Below are 24,677 nucleotides of genomic sequence, written 5' to 3'. Positions count from 1 at the left end.
AGCATGTAAATAAGTACATGGAAGAAGAGACGGAATCTAAGGGTATCGGACACACCATGTCTAGGGGTGTTCAAAACCGGATATCCGAAAATTCGAATAGTTGATTTTTGATATCCGAATCCGTATCCGAAATTTCGGATACGGATTCGGATATTAAACCGGATATCCGAGTTTCATTAATTTTAAATAAATATCCACATCTGAACATCCGATCCGTAAAATCACCTAAACTCTTAAAACTAATAATAGCAACTATGTTAAATCTTGCGACATAGATGGATATCGATAACAACAAATAAATATATATAGCATTTACTTAATAGTTTTTGATTATAAGCCAACGAACCAGGATTATAACAAACAAATATATAACGATTGTAAATGGAAAGATTTGCAATAAAAGTTTGGAAAGAATGGTCACGAAAAAGTTGAAAATGGTGGGGAACATTAGTCCATTAAACATGTCAATGTTTCTAATTTCTCATTTTAAAATATTAAAAAATAAAAAAAAATATTTTTTTCGGATATTGGATATCCGAAATATCCGAAACTTTATAAATTCACTATCCGTATCCGAATCTGAAAAACCGGATATCCGAAATTCGGATATCCGAAGATCCGGATATCCGAAATTTCAGATAATTTCGGATCGGATTTTCGGATTTTCAGATCGGGTATTTCGATGCGGATATTTTTGAAAACCTCTAACCATGTCCCTTAGTGAGAGGATCACTCTGGGGTGAAGTTATGAATATTATAATTCCGAATAGCGTAAATATGCGAAAATTAGGGTATGTTGCAAATAAAAGTAAAAAAAAGAAAGTAATAATAAAAACCGTCAAACAATATGCCAAAATTTACCGACATCAAACATTATGATATATAAGGCCATTTCGATTCACAATAATTTCTACCCGCTTCGTTTCATCGCTCGTCTATGCACAACGAAGCTGCGGAGACTCCGATTCACTGATATTTGTTTATTTAGCGTCTTTGTGCTTAGGGTTTCGTCGAAAGCCAAAATTTTTGACTGTGGGTTCTTAGGGTTTTTGCTTGCATCCTTGGTTTTATTCATCAATGGCTGGAAAAACTGTATTATCAGACGAAGAAGGTGTTTTTACCTACCCGAAGTTTTCAATTAACAAACGCTGTCTTTGATTTATGCGTTTATTTACTAGGTTTTTGTTTTTTTTGCCCGCTGGTTAATTCTATGCACGTATAGATGAGATTGAAGTTGAAGAGGATGAGAGGGAAGAGCCTGATGGGGATGCAGTTGAAGATCGCGACGAAGAGGATGACGAGGAAGATGGTATGAATTTTCTAAAATTTGGATTACTATATCAATAATGAATGTTGGGAATGCTATTGCTCTCCCGAAAGGCTCTTTAGGGTTTCTTTGATGTCCCTGTGCTTTCCCCCAATTGTAAAAAATCATTATATGTCCTATGTGTTTCTGAAATTTGTTGCCCACTAAACTGCAGAACAATTCAAACTTCTGCATCCTTTACACTTTATGCTAATCAATTCAATTCATTCTGTCGTTTTTCAGTTTATGATTTATCTTCTAACGTGCTTTTGCTTATGACCTTGATTAGAGGAAGGAGAAGATGAGTATGAGAAAGATGGTTTCATAGTGGATGATATTGATGAAGATGAACAGGATGCTGAGGAAGAGGATAGGGCGGATAGTGATGATGAGAGACAAAAGAAGAAGAAAAGAAAGAAAAGGTAAAATCAATTTGGCAAGCTTACCTTTTTTTGTGAATGCACGACTTCCTTTTCTAATTTATGCTGCACGAATCTTAAGGGAATCGGAAAAGAACTATGTTCTTGATGAAGATGACTATGAGCTTCTTCAAGATAACAACATCACTGGATTTCGACGACCAAAAGCCGTGAGTCTCTTGCTCCACATTCAGATGGTTCTTCAGCAGTTATCTTTCATTCTATTTACTTTTTAAAAACTTTCCATGTGAATCTGTCAGGAGAGTAAAAAGTTTAAGCGACTAAAGAAAGCAAGGTCTGATGCTGATGAAGGGCAATCAGGATTTTCTGATGAAGATGATTATAATAGAAGTGGAAAGAGTGGGCGAAGTGCAGAGCAGAAAATCGAGCATAGTTTATTCGGGGATGATGAAGGTATTTTCTCGATTTCTTTAAAACACATTTTAGTAATCATTATCGTGTATAATCATGATTAGCATTTTGCCCATAACTTTTAGGTCCACCCCTTGAGGACATTGCTGAAGAGGATCAACCTGAAGAGGAAGAGGATGGTGACATCGGTGAGGAAGAAGATGAAATGGCTGACTTCATTGTTGATGAGGAAGAGGTTGATGAACATGGTGAACCAACAAGGAGGAGGAAGGTCAACAAGAAAAAGTCAAGACAGGCCCCAGGGGTTTCCTCTAGTGCAATACAGGAAGCTCATGATATATTTGGTGATGTGGATGAGCTGTTGAGGCAACGCAAGTTGGGACTAGAAAGAATCAGTAGATATGATGATAGTGGTGAAGGGAAGGAAAGGAGGCTTGAAGATGAATTTGAGCCCACCATTCTTTCCAATAAATACAAAACCGAAAAAGATGAGTACATTCGTGAGATAGATATTCCAGAAAGAATGCAGGTCACCATATTCACATTTACATACTATATATTTCATCCATCTATTATGTATTGATTGTTTGTCTTTGTAGATATCTGAGGAAAGCACTGGTCCTCCACCAACAGATGAAATGAGTATAGAAGAGGAGAGTACTTGGATTCTTCATCAACTTCAAACGGGTGTGGTATTGTTTAGCAGAGGAGGCGATAGAACAACCGAAGAAGGGCATGACCTGGCAATAGTTAAGGATGACATCATGCGGTTTTTAGAATTTATGCATGTCCAGAAATTAGATGTAAGTGTTCAATCTGATCCCTATTTTAAAAGGACCAAATCTTGTTGGGATCCGTGTAACTTGTAACATCTTTGTTATCAGGTACCGTTTATTGCTATGTATAGGAAAGAGGAGTGCATGAGCCTTTTTAAGGATCCAGAGCCACAAGATGACAAGGAAAGTGAAAACAAATCTGAGAAAAAACCCACGCTGAGGTGGCACAAGGTTCTTTGGGCTATCTTGGAGCTAGACAGAAAATGGTTGATGCTTCAAAAACGAAAAAGCGCGTTACAGTCATACTACAACAAGCGGTTTGAAGAAGAACGAAGCGTGTATGATGAGGCACGTCTTAATTTGAACCAGAAACTGTTTGATTCAATCACCAAGTCCCTCAAAGTTGCTGAGTCAGAAAGGGAAATTGATGACGTGGACTCAAAATTTAACCTACATTTCCCCCCTGGTGATGCTGGTATGGATGAAGGACAGTTCAAAAGACCAAAGAGAAAATCACAATATAGTGTTTGCAGCAAAGCTGGACTATGGGAGGTTGCTACCAAGTTTGGCTACAGCTCTGAGGAATTTGGATTATTGATTTCTCTTGAACAAATGGTCAGTAAGTTGACTAAGCTCCACAATTTGACATCCCACTTTCACAAAATGAACCACCTTTAACTAACTATAATGCTTTCTTTATATAGAGGATGGAAGAATTGGAAGATGCAAAGGAAACACCAGAAGAGGTGGCCTCAAGATTTACTTGTGCAATGTTTGAAAATCCGCAGGCTGTTCTCAGAGGCGCCAGGCATATGGTATTATTGTATTTTTTTCCTCATTTTTTTTAAAGTTATGGTGTACTTCATTATGTAATGACTAAGTTATCTTGTTTTTTATAGGCTGCAGTTGAAATTAGTTGTGAGCCATGTGTGAGGAAACATGTGCGCAGCATCTTCATGGACAATGCAGTGGTGTCCACTACTCCCACATCTGATGGCAACAAGGCCATAGATTCTGATCATGAATTTGCAGGGATAAAGTGGTTGAATAACAAACCTTTGACAAGATTTAATGATGCACAGTGGCTTCTTATTCAAAAAGCAGAAGAGGAGAAGCTTGTACAAGTATCTGTAAAGCTTCCAGCTTCTGTTCATGATAAGTTGATCAGTGATGCTCATGACTACTACCTTAGTGACGGCGTGAGTAAATCTGCCCAGTTATGGAATGAACAAAGGAAACTGATCATAAAAGACGCGTTTGATGGTTTGCTTTTACCTTCAATGGGAAAAGAAGCGAGAGGCATTTTGGCAAGTAGAGCCAAAAACTGGTTACTCATGGAATACGGAAGGTTATTATGGGATAAAGTGTCTGTGGCACCTTATCAGAAAAAAGAACACGATGTTAATTCAGATGATTATGATGGTGCACCGAGGGTTATGGCGTGCTGCTGGGGCCCAGGGAAACCTGCAACAACATTTGTGATGTTGGATTCATATGGAGAAGTTGTTGATGTGCTGTATGCATCTTCCATAAGCATCCGTGGTCAAAATGCTAACGACCAACAACGTAAAAAGAACGATCAACAACGTCTTGTTAAATTCATGACAGATCACCAACCTTATGTTGTTGTTCTTGGAGCTGTCAATTTGTCTTGCAGAAGCTTAAAAGATAATATTTTTGAGGTAAAACACATTGTTACTTTCGTTTCCACATATAAAATCGAATCATATTATGACATATTATGAATTGCATTGCATTGTTTTGTTTATGATCAGATCATTTTCAAGATGGTAGAAGAAAACCCTAGAGATCTTGGACATGACATGGAAGGTGGTGTTGTATATGGTGACGAGTCTCTCCCACACCTGTATGAAAATTCTCGTATATCATCCGAACAGCTTCAACCGCAACCAGGTAATTAAATATATTTGATGCCATGGTATTTTTACTTGAAATCTAGTAATATTCATTAATTTTTGTTATGAATTTTCAGGAATTGTAAGGCGAGCGGTGGGCCTAGGACGATACCTTCAAAACCCATTGGCAATGGTCGCTACCCTGTGTGGGCCCGCAAAGGAGATATTATCATGGAAACTGAGTCCTTTAGAAAGCTTTCTAACTCCGGATGAGAAATACGGGATGGTTGAACAGATCATGGTGGATGCCACGAATCAGGTGGGTCTTGACATCAACTTAGCCATAAGTCACGAATGGCTTTTTGGTCCTTTGCAGTTCATTTCGGGGCTGGGACCCCGTAAAGCGGCTTCTTTACAGCGGTCGTTAGTGAGGGCTGGGTCGATATACACGAGAAAGGACCTGTTGAACCACGGTCTGGACAAGAAGGTGTTTGTAAATGCTGTTGGGTTTTTACGTGTTCGGCGGAGTGGAAACGCCGCTAGCAGCAGCCAGTTCATTGATTTGTTGGATGACACGAGAATCCACCCGGAATCGTATGGTCTTGCACAGGAATTGGCTAAAGAGGTGTTCAGAAAACATTCAGGAGGAGATGATGGAAACGATGACGAGGATATGCTGGAAATGGCGATCGAGCACGTGAGAGAACACCCTAATCAGTTGAGGAGTCTTAAGGTGGATAACTATGCAAGATCCAAGAAACAGGAGAACAAAAAGGTGACTCTGAATGATATGAGATCGGAGCTGATTCAAGGTTTTCAAGACTGGCGGAGACCGTATGTGGAACCGAATGATGACCAAGCCTTTTATATGATATGTGGGGAAAGTGAGGATACGCTGTGCGAGGGTAAAATCGTCCAGGCCACTGTTCGTAGGGTTCAACCTCAAAAGGCCATATGCTCTCTCGATTCGGGGCTCACTGGTATGCTCAACAAGGAAGATTACAGTGATGAGCGGAGGGATAATATTGATTTGACTGAAAGTCTGAATGAAGGGGACATCATCACGGCAAAGATAAAATCAATTGAGAAAAAGAGGTACATGGTTTTCTTAAGCTGTAAAGACAGTGATTTAAGGAGTAGCGTCGACACTCAAAAGTATAAAACCATGGATCCGTATTATTATGAAGACCGTGACAATTCAGAAATTGAAAAAGAAAAAGCAAATAAAGCAAAAGCGCTAGCAAAGAAGCATTTCAAATCAAGAATGATTGTTCATCCTCGCTTCCAGAATATCACAGCCGATGAAGCAATGGAGGTATATGTAATGTATGTTATTGGTGAAGTTTATTTAATAAAGGTCTCATATATATATTTTTGTTACACCAGATGCTGTCTGATAAGGAGCCTGGTGAGAGCATTGTTCGTCCTAGCTCACGTGGGCCCTCATACCTAACACTGACACTCAAAATCTATGATGGTGTTTATGCTCACAAAGACATTATAGAAGGTGGAAAGGAGAATAAGGACATTACAAGCATGTTAAGGCTTGGAAAAACACTAAAAATAGGAGAGGATGTATTTGAAGATCTAGATGAGGTATGATATGAACGAATATCTTATTTCATGGCATTAGATTATTCTTAAGTTGCTTGCTTATTGTGGGGTGTTGCAGGTGATGGATCGGTATGTTGATCCTTTAGTGACATATTTAAAGACGATGTTGGGTTATAGGAAGTTTAAAGATGGGGAGAAAGCGGAAGTGGATGAGAGTTTAAGGAAAGAAAAACTTGAGAATCCATCGAGGATTGTTTACTCATTTGGTATATCCCATGAACACCCAGGCACGTTTATATTGACATACATACGAAGCTCCAATCCGCATCATGAGTATATTGGATTGTATCCCAAGGGCTTTAAATTCAGAAAGAAAATGTTTGAGGAAATCGACAGACTTGTCGCCTATTTTCAAAGACACATTGATGATCCACATGATGCGGGACCCTCCATTCGGTCCGTTGCTGCCATGGTGCCCATGCGCAGCCCTGCAGGTGGTGGATGGGGCGGCGGCGGCGGCGGCTCTAATAATAGCAGCGACTGGAGAGGTTCATCCGGAGATCGAGAAAGAACATCAACTCCGAGTTCTAGACCAGGTGAGCCTCAGCCTCAGCCTCGTGGATAATTGGATTCAGTTTATTTATTTATTTTTTTGACTTACACGTGTTACAGGTAGAGGTGATTTCAGGAGTGGCGGGGGTGGTCACGAAAGCGGTGTGCCGAGACCTTACGGTGGTGGCGGTGGTGGACGTGGGCGGGGCCGAGGGCGGGGGTCATTTAACAACCGTGGTGGAGACGATAGGTCTAAGGATTGGGAAGAAGGGTGGGGGGGTTTCCCAGGTGGAAAAACTCAGAACTCTCCAGGAGGAGAGGCTTTTAATGGCGGTTGGGCTGATGGTGGTGGTAGTGGTGGTGGCGGCGGCAAGAGAAGCTCTGTGCAATCGGATAGCGGTGCAGGGTGGTCGAGCGGGTGGTAGCATGGCAGGGTTCAACCATCTATTGTTTTACATAAACTGGAACTTTGTATCTACAGATGTATTGTTTATTGTTAGATTTAAAAATTTTGGTTTTAGTTTCAGTTTGTAGGTGCTGTTCTGTTTTATGATGAAATACAGAATGCCAAGTACGAAAGTTGCTTGGTTTTTACTTTTTAGGCAAGTCATACTGATACTGATCTTGTTAGATTTAAAAAAAAATGTCTTATTTGACCATAAAATTGTCGATTTTATCTCCTTACTCAGTAGGCTTGCCAAAGTTAACTTACCTGTTATGACCTGTTCTAGAATCTAGTAGGTAAAAAATCAGTTTTGATGGCCAATTGAACATTGATGTTTAAATTTGTTATTTTGGACTTTATTAATTTTAACGTAAATTACATGTTGGTCCCTTGTGTTTAGGTTTCATCACATCCTTGCTCCAACTTTCTGGATTGTTCTCTTTCAAAAAAAAAAACTTTCTGGATTGTTGCAAGATTGCTTCTATTACAAACTAACATAGCAAGGTTAGTTCTACAAAACTAACCCTGCCAGTTTGCTACTGTTAATAACCCTTGTGTGCCATGTCTTCGAGGGTATTTTGATTCTTTTGCCATTGAGTCTATTTCCTCCATTGTCGTTTCGTTTGCAGTTCAGTGGCATTGTCATAAGTAGCTTAAACACTCTCGATCGTTGTCACCATTGAATCCCAAGTTATAATCAAGTAGAATCAAGTGCGTAAACCACCCTAAACTATAATAAAGTAGAATCAAGTACACACATTTAATGCAGAATGTAGAGTAAGACAAGTAAATGTTATCATGTTGATGCGAAGTGAATATATGGTACGAGGTATTAACTATATTCTTGTCTATTGATTCTTAGTTCTTAAGCTTTGATTGTATATGTTTCCCAGTCCTTAAGCTTTATTGCATTTTTTTGCCTTTGATTCTTAGTTCTTAGATTTCATTGTATGTTGTTTTGTTTGAGTGCCATTACTTGTGTATGGTTTTCTGTTAGTCCAAGATCTTTACGATGCAGTTGGCTTTCCATAGGAGGCTATGACAACATCTTCACCATGAAGATGCATCATGGTGGGATCCTATCTCCATTCCCGGAAAGAATGTATATTAATGGTGAAGTTGACTATTTCCATGTGATCATTCATCGAGGATTTATCATGCTTGATCTTCATATCATGATGAGGGAACTAAAGGATGATGAAGCTCTCCACATTTGTCACCATTTCTTGATGCCCTAACTGAATTGGACAATAGGCTAATATCCCTAGAAGATGATGAAACATCATCTTTATGTCTCACTTTTTTCACACAAGGAAACCCATGTGTACATATAACATGACATTTTCTTGCCAATAGTTAATTATGAACACTATCTTAATGATGGCCCACTGGATGATAATTCCCTTGCCATTGTGGTCTATGAAGGTGTATAAATTGAGGAAGAGGATGACAAATCCTACACCATTGTTGACTACAAAGGAGGACACGTTAATCGCAAGTTTTAGAATCTCAAATAAACTATTGAGTATGTCAAGTATAATAGAGAAGGTCTGTCAGGAGAAGGGCAATGTGTTGATTAAGGGCACTTTGATGGTGATGGTAATTGATAATGATAGGTCTACTAGCATGGCCTAGATAACCTTGGTGTGTCATCCCAGCCTGGCGCTCTCCAGCCAGACCTGCCTGACGTTCCCTTGCCAACCTTGCTTGACGCTGTCCTGATAGACCTGCCTGGCGTTCCCTTGCCAACCCTGCCTGACTGTAACGACCCAATTTTCACGTCCAAAAATTTTGTTAATAAATCATTACTTGGAAATCATTAATAATTAAAACATTGTATAATTAAACCATTTCACATTGAAAACCAAATTGAAATCCACAACATTTAAACAACCAAAATATCAGAGTCCCCATCGAAAGACTACGACTTTCTTCGTCAGCCGCGTCAGGGGTACGACTATCTTGGAGAAGTCCTGAATGAATCTCCGATAATAGCCTGCCAATCTTAGGAAACTCCGAATCTCAGATGGAGACTTCGGAACCTCCCATCTCATCACGGCCTCGACCTTGGCCGGATCGACCAGAATCTCGTTCTAGTTGACAAGGTGTCCGAGAAATTGCACCTCGCGCAGCCAAAACTCACACTTGGAGAACTTGGCATACAAGCTCTCCCTCCTCAGGGTCTCCAATACCTCTCGCAGATGCTCCTCATGCTCTTCCTGTGTCTTGGAATAAACCAAGATGTCATCGATGAAAACTATCACAGACCGATCCAGCATCGGTCTGCATACGTGGTTCATGAGGTCCATGAATGCGGCAGGAGCATTGGTGAGCCCAAACGGCATCACCACGAACTCATAATGGCCATAGCGCGTCCGAAACGCGGTCTTCTGCATATCCTCCTCCCTGACCCTCATCCGATGATAACCCGAACGCAAATCAATCTTGGAGAACCAAGATGCCCCCTGAAGCTGGTCAAAGAGATCATCAATCCTCGGGAGTGGGTAACGGTTCTTCACCGTTACCTTGTTCAGCTCCCGGTAATCTATACACATCCGATGCGACTCGTCCTTGTTTTTCACAAACAGAATCGGGGCTCCCCAGGGTGAACTACTCGGTCGAATGAATCCCTTGTCTAACAGTTCCTGCAGCTGTGTAGACAACTCCTGCATCTCAGGAGGAGCCAACCCATATGGTGCCTTGGCTATCGGAGCCGCACCAGGAACGAGGTCAATCCTAAACTCAACCTGTCGCTCCGGAGGTATCCCAGGAAGCTCCTCTGGAAAAACATCTGCGAAATCTCGCACCACCGGAACCTCGCTCACCGTCGCCTTACCCGCCTCTCGGGTATCCATCACGTACGTGACATATCCTGCATCCCTACTGAAGGTATCGTCTAGCCCTCGCTGCCGAACAGACTGTGGGTCCACACTGTGGCCTCTCGCCATGAATCACTAACTCTCCCCTACTTGGGGTCCTGACTCGCACTAGCTGTTGCGCGCAATCTATCACCCCCCCCCCATTGGGGCTCAACCAATCCATGCCTATAATCACCTTGTTCCCACGCAACGGAATGGGAATCAAGTCTACCAAATAACGCTCCTCAAACAAACGCAATACGCAATCTCGAAACACCATCGATGCTCGCACCGATCGATCATCAACAATCTCTACCTCCAAAGGGCAATCTAACTCGCCCGAAGACTCAGGAAACTTCTTGCTAAGCGCAAGGGAAATAAATAATCGGGATGCACCCGAATCGAACAACACCTGAACTGGGATGCCGTTCACATGGAACGATCCCGTCACCACATCGGGTGCGGCACGTGCCTCCTCGGTAGTCAGCTGAATTGCCCGGCTCCTCACCACCGGAGCCTCTGCCTTGCCCTGTCGGCCATCAGTGATCCGCAAGGTCGCTGGAGCTGGCACCTTCAATAGTGCTGAAACTGTCAACTGGGGGCAATTGGCCTTCTTATGGCCCCTCTGGTTGCAGTGGAAACACAGCAACTCAGACGTTTGAATAACTGCTGCCAGAGCAGTGCAATCCATGCTATAGTGTCCAGGCTTGCCGCACTTGTAGCAGCCTAATGATCCCAACCTGCACGCCCCCTCGTGCGTCTTGCCGCATTCCTGCAGCGTCCCCGTCCCTGTTGGCCTTTCGGCCCCACATCTGATCCCTTGGGCTTCTTCCCCGAAGCCCCTCCTGACTGACCCTCTTCTGCTTTCCGTTTCCGGATGTGCTCCAAGTCTATCTACCTCTCCCTTGCCCTAGCAATCATGGAGTCCAAGGTGGGGCAAGCTGAAAAACTAACGTGCTCCCGGATATCAGCCCGGAGCATGTCGTGATAGCGGGTCCTCCTCATGTCCTCATCGCCCGCATACTGGGGCACAAGCAGTGCCCTCTACCGGAACTTGGCGGTGATCTCCGCCACAGTCTCCGTCGTCTGTCTCATGTCCAAAAACTCCCTGGCCAACTGCTGAAGCTCGACAGCCGGCGCAAACTCCGCCCTGAACCTGGTCACAAAGTCCGACCTGGTCATAGCCTCGATAGCTGAGGCTCCCAACGAGTCACCCACTGACTCCCACCAATCTCGAGCTCGGTCCCGTAAACACCCTGCTGCATACCTCACCTTCGACCCCTCGGGGCAGAAGCTAGTCAACTGTGTAGACTCGATGTCTGCAATCCATCGCCTGGCAGCAATGAGGTCTTTCACCCCGTGGAAATCTGGCGCACCACTACCCCTGAAGTCCTTAAAGGACAGCGTGCGAGGCCCCGGCTGGCCAGATGCCATGTCGCTCCTGAACGCCCCAAGGCGATCCTCCATCAGCTCGATGATCCCCTCCTTGATCGACCCAAAGATGATGGGGGTCGACTCAAGGATGCCTCTGGTAATCTCTGACGCGATGAACTCGCGTAGTCCCTCATCGACTGGCTCGGAACCTGATCCCGAACCTGACCCCTCTCCTGAACCACCATCTATCGGCCTCGAACGTAGTACCACCATTCTGCGATAGAGGAATAATAACTGTTAGTGATACTAATACTTCTTGAGGGATCACATCTGCCACAAGTTCCCTGGTCTCATCTTGGCCTCCCTTGGCTCGGGTACGGATCCTCTGATTTCAGTAGTACGGGCCCATACTACCTTCCACATCTATCCGTACCTTCTCTAAGGACTGCCTCAACTCCACCAGATCCCTTCCACTACGGCTGATCACTACTATACTCATCCTAGGCTTGCCCTAGGGAAATTTCAGGCTCCACCCTACCAGGTCCTCAGCTGCTGAAGGCCTCTTAGTAGTGCCAATTAACCATTACCTGAATACCATCACATGCGGTGAGGCTCGGATAATCCTTCGAGTAACAGGCTCATCCCTACAACGGTTAGACTCAAACGAGAGCTGCGCAATAGGGCCAAATCCAGCACTCTAAGATTATTCAACCTTGATCACATGTGACGTGACGTATTCACCTAATGGCTAACTCCCACCACTCAGAGTCCCACAAAGCACAAAGCAAGCAACATTCGAACTAAGGGAACAATCTCAATCAACTCTATCTGCTTACAGGAACTATACTAGCATACAATGCTAAGCTCATACCATCAGGCATAACCTAATCAGGCTATCCTACTTGCTGTCTACTCAATACTAGCATGCAATTCTCATACAGCTGAAACACATAAAGCAGGCACATAAGGCATCACTCCTAGATCCTTAGCCCTATTCTAGCATGTTGTTCTAAAAAAGCTGATAAACATAACATAAACTTGTATGGGTACTTTGGGGAATACTTACTTGAGCTCATCCGGTCGCGCACATCACACATTTCGTTCTTTCTCAAAACTCTTTTCTCAATTTTTAGAAAACATTTTCTTTTAGAAAATCTTTTAATCCCTCGATTTGAGTTCAGACACCCCCGGAGGTGTGTCCGAATCCCTCAAACCAGGGCTCTGATACCAACTTGTAACGGCCCAACTTTCACGTCCAAAAATTTTGTTTATAAATCATTACTTGGAAATGATTAATAATTAAAACATTGTATAATTAAACCATTTCACATTGAAAACCAAATTGAAATCCACAACATTTAAACAACCAAAATATCAGAGTGTCAATCCCAGAATAAACTCATAACTGCGGAAACAAAAGTGTGTGTGATATGCTGCTACCGAGTCTGCTCCTTCCCCTTGGCTGAAGAGGTACCTGAAACAACAACTGAAAAACGTAGGCACAAAGCTTAGTGAGTTCCCCCACTGTACCACATACCATAATAATCACATAACATACATCTATCGTCAGGCATATCTGGGTGCCCGACCTACCCCTTCGGTCCTCTCGACCGGATATTGCCTAGCATACCTGGGTGCTGGCCTCCCCTTCGGTCCTCTCGACCGGATACTGCCTAGCATATCTGGGTGCTGGCCTCCCCTTCGGTCCTCTCGACCGGGTACTGGAGACTACTTCTCCCCTCTACTACTACCACATAACCTGTACCACAGTATCAGAATCTATCTAGCATGACTGGGTATAACTACCCCTTCGGCCCTATCGACCGGATATCTTGGGGACTATCTCCCCTACTACCACTAACACATAGCATCACATCATACTAGCACATAAGCATGGAACAGGTAGTGGTAACCCTAGATGAATATCACAGAGACAATCATCCACATACAACTCCTACTGGTGGGCCGACATTGTGGCCGTAGACCCACCGCTACTGGAAGGTAACTCACCTCGAAGTAGCTGCTGGTCTGATCGGGAACTGACTGTCTACTGCTGTTGCTGCTACTCCGGAAATCCTCCGACTGTAATTCCCACAGCATACTGAATCAATCACTGCTAACTGTCCTTTGGGTAAAATGACCATTTTACCCCTGATCATGTCATAAGTTAAAGTTAGAGTCAACTTTCAGTTGACCCGACTTGCCGAGTTGGCTCTCCAACTCGCCGAGTCCTTATCCAATCGATTGTCCTGGATCCCGTCCCTACTCGTCGAGTTAGGCGTTGACTCGACGAGTTCTCCTTCTAAACTGAGGTTCAAGTCCTTCATCCTACTCGCCGAGTTGTATGAACAACTCGCCGAGTTCATCTTCATCCGTTGAACACTTATGCCGAGACTCGCCGAGTTGTATGAACAACTCGCCGAGTTCATCTTCATCCGATGAACACTTATGCTGCGACTCGCCGAGTTGTATGAACAACTCGCCGAGTCTGTTCTTGATCTAAGGAGATTGCCTTGAACTCGCCGAGTCAGGGCAATGACTCGCCGAGTTCCTTCATGGATGAGTTCGGCTTCCAACTCACCGAGTCACACCCCGTGACTCACTACTCACACTCGTCACAACGAAAAGGGGATAACTCGGAGACTCGCGAGCAGACTCGCCGAGTCAGATGAACGACTCGCCGAGTCGTCGCCATGCAATCACTATATATGCGATTTTGCTCGATTCCAGTCCATGCCATTCACATATCTGGGTTCCTAGAGCATGAATAACACGTAAAGTTTCCAACTTTACGTGTAGATACTCACCAATGAGGGATTTAGGGCTCAAAATGCCTCAAAAAGGTAGATCTAGGGTAAACAAGCAACATGGGTCCATAAAGGTGGTAGATCCAGGCTCCTAGAGCTCGATTCCACTTAGATCTATGGGCTACTCTGCTTATTACGAGTCCTCAAGTAAACACAAGCTTGGAAATGGTTCAAGAAGGACTTTAATGGGGCCATAAGCATGAAAACATGGGGGAAAACGAGCCATACCTTAGTGAACACTCTGAGATAGCTCAAAGATGCTTGACCTCCTCTTCTCCTTCTTGATCTCCTCTCCTTCTCACTCCAAAGCTTCAAGAGAACACCAAAGGCTTCAAATCCACAAGAATCAAGGCTTAGAACAAGGTATAGGGCTCTGAGGGTGAATAGGGGCTGGCTTGGGGCGGAAATGAGAGATTAAATAGGGTGTAAACCCCTGAAACTTAGGGTTTCATCAAACAGCGGTGACTCACCGAGTACAGGATATGGACTCGCCGAGTCGCCAACTTAAACATGTCCCGGGTCCCGTCTTTACTCGGCAAGTCGGACCTATGACTCGCCGAGTCCAAGGCTAAAAATGGAAAATACTCAATTAAGATTTACGTACCAGGAACCAGGTGCTACACTGACGCTCCCTTGACAGCCCTGTCGGGCACCCTCCTGCTATCCTCGCCTGGAGTGCGCCTGGCGCTCCCAAGTGGCCTTTCCTAGCTCCTTGCTAGCTAAGCCTGAATTGGGCTGGCCCAAGGACTGACCTAATTGTCCCCTATAAAGTGAACATTACCTCCTCCATGGAGAGGGACTTTCCGGAGTGGCTCAGCCGCCACTCAGGGACTTTCCCCCAGTGGCTCAGCCGCCACTCTTGTAACATCCCAAAAATATCAGGCAAAATGTTACTTTAAAATCATTTCAAACATCCAATAATCATATCAAAACAACCGAAAGTGTATCATAGTGAATAATAATATCAGAGTATAAATCCCAAAATTTCAAAGTGCAGAAAACATGGGCAGATGCGGTACGATCAAGCCAGACCCTTCCCTTTTGAGCTGAAAGTACCTGAAACATAAACTGAAAACCGTAAACATAAAGTTCAGTGAGTTCCCCAAAATACCCATACCATACATATATAACAGTCAAAAACATATTGGGTCTATTTCACCCCTGTCGGTATATTCCAATCGGTACTGGCTCTATTTCACCCCATTCGATATCTTTCAACCAGTACTGGGTCTATTTCACTCCCTTCGGTATCTTTCAACTGGTATCGGGTCTATTTCACCCCTAAAGCTAACACATATAATCATAACAATAAGAGTCATAGAGACATCAAGTAGATACAAGCATAACAGGTAATTGTCACGAAGATAATCATCATCCTACAAACATAATCTAGTGGGACAACATTGGTGCCTTCGACCCACGGATACAGTGAAGGAAACTCACTTCAGACTGAAGGTATCAAATCATACTCGAGTTGCGGACTCGTGAAATCCTCTCACTAACTCACAAGTAATAAAAACCCTAATTAAGATTAGGTCAATAACCCAAATCGATTGTCCAAACCCTGAAAAGGCTGCTTAACCCTTGCCTTTTTGGGCCTAACGGCCTAACCCACCAAGGCCTAAATACAAGTAACCCCAAAGATCAGAAGATATTTCATATCCAAAATGGGCCCAAGATCAAGAAGGCCCACCACTGAAAAACTTGTTGCCCAACAAAGGCCTAAATCCCTAAGTCAATGATGACCCGAGGCTAAAAAGCCCAAAATCCCCTCTGGTGAGTACGCTTAGCATACCATAAGTACGCCTAGCGTACTCAAGATCCTCCAATCGACGAGACCTCAGGCGCGTACGCGCAACGTACATCTAGGTATGCCCGACGTACATTGTAACTGACCAATTCCTTCTTTTAATGTCTTAATCAGTTAAGACCTAACGTCTAATTTTAGATCCGAGCTTATTGAAACGTATTAAGCCATAAAGTTGCAAATTTTATGCTTTTGCATGTCTTAATGGGACTCAAACCATGGATTTTAGCCTTCTATCTCCCTTAAGTGGTCACCAAATCATGCATGGTTGAGTTCTAACCTCCAAGATCCGATTTTTATGACTCCATGCACTTTTAGGTGTTCAAAAGGACAACTCAAATGGTCTGTAGTATTCCGTACTCCATAAGACCAAAGTTATGGGACCAAAACTTCTAAATCTACCCATTAAAAGAGATATAAGGAAGGAACCATCAAGGTAAGAACTTCATACCTTCAAGAAGCTACAAAGGTTGAATAACCTCCGGATCTACAAGCTTCCTCTTTTCCAATGTTTCTCCACTAGACTTCTCCTTCTTCAAGGCACACCACAAACACACAAAACATACACATACAATGTCAATCTCTTTGGAAGATGGATTAGGGTTTCGAGGTTAGTTCAAAAAAGGCAATGAAGGTTGATAAGGAGAGGGGTTTGAAGGATTTAATGAGCTTAAATAGGATGAAAACCCTAAAAATTAGGGTTTGCCCTTGACTTGCGTACACCCTGCGTACGCATGGGTACGCCCAAAGTACGTATGGGACATCCCCGCCTCATGCAAACGACGGAGTATGCCAGACATACCACATGTACTCCCCGCGTACTCGAGCCCCAAATGTCCACATGAAGGAAAAAGATTGCTAAGAGTTTTACCTGGCGATTTCGGCGTTACAATTCTCCCCCACTTGAATCAGACTTCGTCTTTAAAGTCCGCTGTAGCAAATAACCCTGGGTAATGCTCCTTCATCTCTTCTTCAGGATCCCATGTTCACTCAACCATTCGTTCCAATCAACCCCATAACCTAAATAAGGTCAAAAAGGTCATTTTTCCCTTCCCATTCGGTCCAATCCTGAAAAGCCCAACACTTAGTGATCCAAAGCCCAAAAGAATGTCCCAAACGTTGGAATTGGGCCGAATGTCCAACGTACCACCTTGCACGCCCCGCGTACAACATTTGATGCGAGAGGGAATCAGGGTCGAGGTGCAGTATGCGCAGCGTATTGGATTTTACGCCCAGCGTACGCACCCTAAAGCTAAAACTCCCATTAAGGTCTTAATGCCTTAAGAACTTACGTCCAAACTTTAGATATGAGCTTAATAAAACCTCTAAGGCCATAAAGCTTCAAACTTTATGCCTTTGCATGGCTACAAGGAGCCCAACACTAAAAACCTAACTTGCTTAATCATTTTCTACACCATAACTCTTGCATGGGGACAAACCAAGATGTCATATTGCATTTTTATGACTTAAAATACCCTAAAATGTCTGAAAGGACAACTTAAAGGCTTTGGAGTACCTCATACTCACAAAGACCTAGGTTTTGGGACAAAAGGGATGAAAATCTAAGCTTAATCAAGATCTAGAGAAACATGAGTCAAGGTTGAGGCTTTATACCTCCAAATGGTGCACAATGAAGAGAAAATGTTGGATCCAAGGTCTTGAGAGCAAAGCCACTTCTTTGATGATCTTCCTTCACAAACAAGAATGCCCACAACTCACTAAAAAGCTCAAAATGCTCAAAATAGGTCAAGGTTTGCAAGGAGGGCCGATTTTAGGGATGAATGTTGATAAGAGGAAGAGTTTTGATGCTATAATGGTGCTTATATAGTGCACAAACCCTAAATATTAGGGTTTGGTCCAATCTGTATATGATCAAAGTACACGCATGAGACCAGGTACGCCTTGCATACCAAAGTGTACGCCCAACTTACCCATGCTGCACCCAGTTTACGAAAATGCCATAAAGGGCCACATTGTACAATAATCAGATACTAAGGGGATAAAGGGTAGATAAATGGTAAATACCTGGAAGAACAAGATGTTACATGAGGGAACTGATGGAGACCGAGGATGAGCAAACCCCAACTTCCTCATTCCTTTAAATAGGGAGCAAATTTGGAAAAATAGGGTTTGCATGCCAGCCGCCACCACGCCGTGGCCAATACTTCCATGTCTTGGTGACTGAAGGAACACGAGACCCATTTTCGCCTTGCCACGTCGTGGTTGTGCCTCCACCACGCCATGGTAATCCTCAAAATGATAATTTGATTATGAAAGATGTACCTCAAGATCTGGGCGTTACAAATGTTCCTTAAATAGGGTCCAAGACTCGAAGATTAGGGGTTTTCACTAAAAAACACCCGCCACATTGTGGTGCATGAGGACCACGCCATGGTGAGTCATAAAAATCATGCGATCCAAACTGATACGCCATGTCGTGGTGATGTTCCACCACGTTGTGGTCACTCCTTTTAAAATAAATATAAGAAAGATGATTCATACCTAGACCAGATGTTACACAAGTCATGTAACATGGTGTAAAATGGGATCAACGACATAAAATGAGTTGTTTCAACGGTTGACCACCCGATTATTTTTCCCCAAATTATATAGGGTAAATTCGAGAGCTTTTAAAGGAAAGCTAGAAGATGGTAAAAGATGCATGATTATTGTGATTGCTAACTATAACATCCTTAAAATCTGGTTTACACTTCATAAAATATTGTTTATTTTTTCCTCGAGAAACCTTGCACCATATTTACAAACACAAATCTAAGTCGAAATAAATTAACATAATTAACCTCCATTAATTTACAATCCATAAAACATAAAGAAACAATATAACCAAATCAATCAACAAACCGACAACTTTTTGATTCTTTATTTTTTCTTAAAAACTATCAAATGAAGTAATACAGACAACTAAAACAAAACCCACATGAAATTTCAATGAAGTAATGAATAAATCCATATGAACGAAATGAAAAACACATGATCTCTTACTGTAAAAAATAACATAGAAAGAATACAAATCAAGCAAACCATATCCAAACCAGACACACCATATATGATATGAATTGAACATAAAAGAACAACAAACTGATTAATTTACTTCAATTTCACATGCATTATTTTGGAAGGAAAATATATATAGTATGTTTTTTAGAGATATAATCAAATGTTGAAACCCCTCGAGTTTCTTTATAGAGATTTATAATTATAGAAAGGAAATTAAGTCCATATGAAATATTAAAAAAGCGTAGTACTTGAGATTAATCCGGTTTGACTCAACCGATTTAGACTTCCTAAACCCCTAAATTAAAGTAACATCAACCAATCAAGCTTTAAGTTCAATAATGTGCTTGATCTTTTAAAGATTCAGAATTTGTCGAGGTGCTTATAGATAATAGGGTTATTCATTTAATGACTAGGAATTTAGGGCAATGTTGGTGAGTTAGAAACAAGGAAGGGAATGGTGACGATTGCATTTTTTAGTAAACAGACAACTTTAAAATCAGTGTGGGTGTTAATTATGTTGTTTATATATGGATGGTTATATGTGCTTCATACAAAGTATATTATTTGTTTCGCGATCTCGATCTCTGGTGATGTTAAAGAAGCTCGATGATGGTGGTGGTTTAGGTTTACTAGTAAGATGATAGTGAAAATATGTAACGTGTGAGGGAATGTGGACGTTATAGTAAACATATGAAGTTGGTGAAGGTTTCTCATCAAGATGATGTGAGAGAAAAATGAAGGGAACGGGAAATAAAGAGAATGAGAGTTCAAAAAGAGGATAATTTTTATGGTGGTTTCGGAAGGATGAAAGCGCTGAGAAAGATAAATGTGGTGAGATCCATTTTCTTTAATTATTAACCATTTATGGGAAAAAGTACCAAAACTGGTAATTTTGACATTTCACAAAAAACTTAACCCTTTATTTTTAACAATGTTAGTTAAAGACCATTATTGTAAGAGTTTTCAAACATAAGGACGATCTATGAAAGAAAATTTTTCCTAAGGACCAAATACGATATATTTCGCCAAACACAAAGACCATTTATGTAAATTTGTCTATTAATAAAATTGGAAAACCGTTAAATGCAAGAATTTAAAGTAAATCTTAAACATCACATTCTCGAAGCAAAAATCCATCACTTTCCTTCACACTAACACTAAACACAAAGTTAATAAAACTCTACTCTTTACTCTCTCCCAACATCCCCAAACCCTATATCAAAATCCAGCCCTCTTCTCTCTCTATCTCTGCAGCCATGGACTCTCCAACAACTCACACCAGCAATGGGGAAGAAGATTGATTCAATTAGAAACAACCCACATTCCCCAATATGGGAAAGGGGGAAGAAGAGCCCTTACCCTCTACCATCGCTCATTCACAATCAACTCCTCGTAATGCAGACAATTGTTCCTGCTGTTGTAGGATTGCTCATTTATTCCGGTTTCGATGTGTGTTTATTTTGATCCTTGGACTCTCGGTCTTGCTCTCTGCTGTTTTCTGGCTGCCCCCGTTTTTTCGCCACGGAGATAAGGGGGATCTAGATCTCGATTCTCATTATAAAGGTTAGTAAGGAGATATTGTCCTTTTTTAATTTTTCTTGTAGCTTGTTTATATCTTAATCCGAGCATCGCGGCATTGCTCTTAACATACAGATCCCCATCCGCTTTTAGTCTAGTTTCGATTATTTCGCACTGAATTGTGTAGTTTAGGGTTGAATTGATGCAGTTATGCTCTGTGGATTTGATGTTTCTTACTTTTTGAAGTTTTAGTTGGTTTAATTTATTTAGATTTGTCGGCGCTTAGGTCTACAGTGCCGTATTAACTGCGATTCTTCTCAGATTATGTGATCAACGGATAATTACATAGATTGTTTTGTTTTTTTTTTTTCACCTTTATATCATATAAATACTTGAGTTCAACTTAGGTAATGAATCGTTTACTGTTCAGTTGTTGATTGAAAATTGGAGGTTGTGATAATTTGTCTAAAACTCTAAATGGTAATTTATGTACACCAGCTGTGCTGTTCTTGGTAAGTAGTTTATAGCTATGAAGGTTTTATTGGACGTCTTCTGCATTCTTTCTTTTCTTGCTTAGACTATTCATACGAATTAGATTGTTATAGACTGTTGGGAGCTGAGGATATAGGAAGAAGATAAACAAGCTGGAGAATCTGATGTGATGATTCCAAACTTCAAATTGCTGCATGTACCTATGAAGACATTAACATTCTAATAGTTTTTTTTTTCATGCTCAGTTGTTGTGTAACTTTGACATAATGGGACCAGCCTCTTCCCAAATATATGCAACCTTTCTTTCTTATGGCCAGGATCTGTTTGTTCATTTCTAAATCTTTACTAAATATTGGTGATGTTGATTTTGGTGCACAATATTTCCCTATTGAGGGGCATATTACATATGTAACCAATTGTCAAAGCACTTACAGATTTTTGATAAAACTAGCACCTTCTATAGCAATCCCTTAAAGTTTTGATGCTTTAAGATAATGGTGGAAAGACTCATTAGTTGCTGTAGCCTATATGCTGCTCAAAGACTCATATGTTTATGTTTTTTTGATTCCACTTTGTAGGTCATGACATAGTAGCAACTTTTATGGTTGATAAGCCATTGTCTTTGCTGGAAGATGATTTTCCACAGCTTGGGGGTGATATATTTGATGAAATAAGAATTCCCACAACGAAGGCATGCTCTCTCTCTCTCTCTCTCTCTCTCTCTGTAATATTATTTATTGAACTTGTTTGTTGTTCAGGTTGTAATCATAACAGCAGAAAGCTCGGGATCAAATACAACCAAGATCATTTTTGGTGTTGATCCTGATGAACACAATTCAAAGATTCCATCATACGCTAAAAGTGTAGTAAGAGATTCGTTTGTATCTATTGTTCTTGGTCAATCACCCCTGCGTTTGACCGAATCTTTATTCGGGCAGCCATCTTCTTTTGAGGTCCTGAAATTTGTTGGAGGAATTACAGTCACCCCTGACCAGAGTGCTTACCCATTGCAAAAGGTCCAAATACGGTTCAACTTCACATTGAATTTTTCTATTGAACAAATTCTTGACCACTTTGATGAACTCACAATCCAGCTCAGATCAGGCCTGCATCTTGCTCAATATGAGGTACTAATCTAATCTTTTTTCCTTATATTATTTAGGGTTTATATTGAAATCCACCATCAAACTATTCACCATGTCCACATTTGGTCAATCTGGATTTTTTTGTACATCTAGAGCCCCTAAACTTTTTATATTTGTGTCGAACACACAATTATGACTGGCTATAGCCTGTAAATTTTCGGTTATAATGGTGTAATTAGCACAACAAAAAGAGTTTAGGGATCTTTGATGGATAAAAAAGAAATACAGAGCGATTAATGTGAACAACAAATAGTTGGTCATTAGTATATAATTTTATCATTTATATGTATGTATTTCATAGTTTAATTGGCAATATCGGTTTTAACATCCAGTTGTAGTTTTTATACCAATTTATCATTAACTTGTAGTTCCAATTATCCATTTATGATCATTTAAACACCAGTTAGCCATGATTGTATTTTTTTTATTATCAACTTAAGAATACTGTTTCGTTGAACAATACTAGAAAAATCAATCATTTTATGTATTTTACAAAAATACTCGACTTATGTTCACAACAAAAAAGAGGTATTTTTATATTAATGAAATCAAGAAAAAATTAATATTCATAGTAACTTTATATCTATTAAAGTCAGTTGCTTTTCAAAATAATTGTTTTAGTTTGTTATTGAAAATACCAAGTGTTATAAATTACCTGGTTATTTACATGTCATTTTGAAATAATAAGATTAAGATATCGGTTTATTAATATCCAGTATTGATGTTAAAAATACATCTAGTATCATAAACTACTTAGTTATTTATAAATTATCGCTGTGTCATGTTTTCTATTCCAAAAATGATAATATTGGCTTATTATATAGTGTAAGATCTCAATTTCTCATATGAATAACAAACTAAGAATTTTAACGTAAATATCCAAACATAAGATAAATGTTTACCAAATCTAGTCGAGAGCATCGTAAATAATTAGCAATTCGGGCCCCTAAACTTTTTTTTTGTTGTTGCACTGATTATACCCTTATGACGCAAAAGATATAGGTTATGTATAAAAACTAAAAAGTTGGGGGAGCCTTTTTCTTTTATTTATGAAGATGATGGCATTAATTTGAAAATTGTTATAAAATGCAATGCAGAACTTGCATGTTAGTTTGACGAATCCACAAGGGTCAACAGTGGCTCCATATACAACTGTACAGTCATCAGTGGTTCTAGCCATTGGGACACCATCCATGGCCAGGTCAAAACAGTTGGCTCAGACCATTAAGGGCTCACCAACTCAAAATCTTGGACTCAATAACACTCAATTTGGGAAGGTCAAGCAAATTAGTCTTTCCTCTATCTCCCTTAATTCTTCTTCTTCTAGTGGTGCTGCTGTTGTTCCGGTACCTTCTCCTTCCCCCCTACCGAATCTACCTCCTCAACCCCACCACCATCACCACCACCACCACCACCACCATGATAAGCCATTGCCGCCTGCAAAACCACCTTCCCCCACTGCTCTACCACCGACCCCCGCCCCTTCACCTCATCCAAAGCATCCACCTTGTCGTCCTGGTTACCACAAGAAGAAGCATCCTCCTCTCTTTCCTCCCGTCTCTCAGCCAGCTCCTTCACCGCATATTCCTCCTCCACCACTGCCACCGCCACCGCCACCGCCACGATCACCACCACCACCACCACCTGTAACGGAAACAATCCCTGCATCAAGCCCGCTGCCAAACGTAGTCTTTGCGCGAAGTCATCCCCCCACCGATACATACCCTTCCGATGCACCATCACCAGGCCCATATTCGCAACCATCATGTAAGTTTTACTTTTTTATTTTTTATTTTTTAAAATAAATCATGGGTTTGAATCTTTGATATATGTTTTATGTTTGGGAGCAAACAGCGGCATGTGCAGGTGTTGATTTGAGGGCAATCACGACATTTGTAGTTACTGTGACATTACACGTGTTGTTGCAAAAATGAGAGGGAGGCATTCTATTCTATAATCAAACTTTTGGGCACTTGACATAAAAAACAAACAAACAAAAATGCGTTTTGTATAATTCCTTCCAACTGGAACTGGAGCTGTACCTGTACCTGTACCTGTACCTGTACGAGTGGAGGAGCAATGCAAAAAGACGAGCGTGCCCTCACGGTTCCAAGTGGATATATAATTTGTGGTTGTTTTGTAAATATAAGTTGAAGAGAGGGCTGATGGTCGATGGTGTTTTCAGGTCAAAGTCACGGAGGTGACGGGCCCTTGATTACATTTCTCATTGGTCCCTGTTTTGTGTATGATTTTCTCTTCGCTAAGTTGGAAGGGAAATTGAACAAACAGATGTACCACATCACGTCACGTCACGTTTTATCTTTTTCTTTTTTTCCCTTTTGTTGCTAATCTATATTCTAAGGCCACGTGTATGCGTA

The 24,677-nt window shown here is 41.4% G+C and overlaps 2 protein-coding genes across 2 annotated transcripts; both read left to right on the top strand.

Annotated features, from left to right (window-relative positions):
• Positions 1–918: 918 nt before the first annotated feature.
• On the top strand, positions 919–7,441 carry GTB1 (global transcription factor group B1). The gene is made up of 15 exons (XM_079016257.1): positions 919–1,111; positions 1,223–1,309; positions 1,596–1,728; positions 1,808–1,895; positions 1,986–2,139; positions 2,223–2,626; positions 2,697–2,900; positions 2,982–3,488; positions 3,578–3,688; positions 3,773–4,555; positions 4,649–4,787; positions 4,867–6,044; positions 6,116–6,325; positions 6,402–6,879; positions 6,956–7,441. The coding sequence occupies exons 1-15, from the start codon at positions 1,078–1,080 to the stop codon at positions 7,258–7,260; spliced, it is 4,815 nt and encodes a 1,604-aa protein (XP_078872383.1). The 5' UTR covers positions 919–1,077; the 3' UTR covers positions 7,261–7,441.
• Positions 7,442–20,268: 12,827 nt separating this feature from the next.
• LOC145066095 (hydroxyproline-rich glycoprotein family protein) lies at positions 20,269–24,677 on the top strand. Its single transcript, XM_079013275.1, has 5 exons — positions 20,269–20,707; positions 21,733–21,845; positions 21,913–22,281; positions 23,397–24,066; positions 24,154–24,677. The coding sequence occupies exons 1-5, from the start codon at positions 20,476–20,478 to the stop codon at positions 24,231–24,233; spliced, it is 1,464 nt and encodes a 487-aa protein (XP_078869401.1). The 5' UTR covers positions 20,269–20,475; the 3' UTR covers positions 24,234–24,677.

This window comes from Lactuca serriola, chromosome 8 (genome assembly GCF_051521515.1).
Source record: "Lactuca serriola cultivar US96UC23 chromosome 8, Lser_US96UC23_V15, whole genome shotgun sequence".
NCBI classification, from domain to species: Eukaryota; Viridiplantae; Streptophyta; class Magnoliopsida; order Asterales; family Asteraceae; genus Lactuca; species Lactuca serriola.
This window is presented reverse-complemented; position numbering and strand designations above follow the sequence as displayed.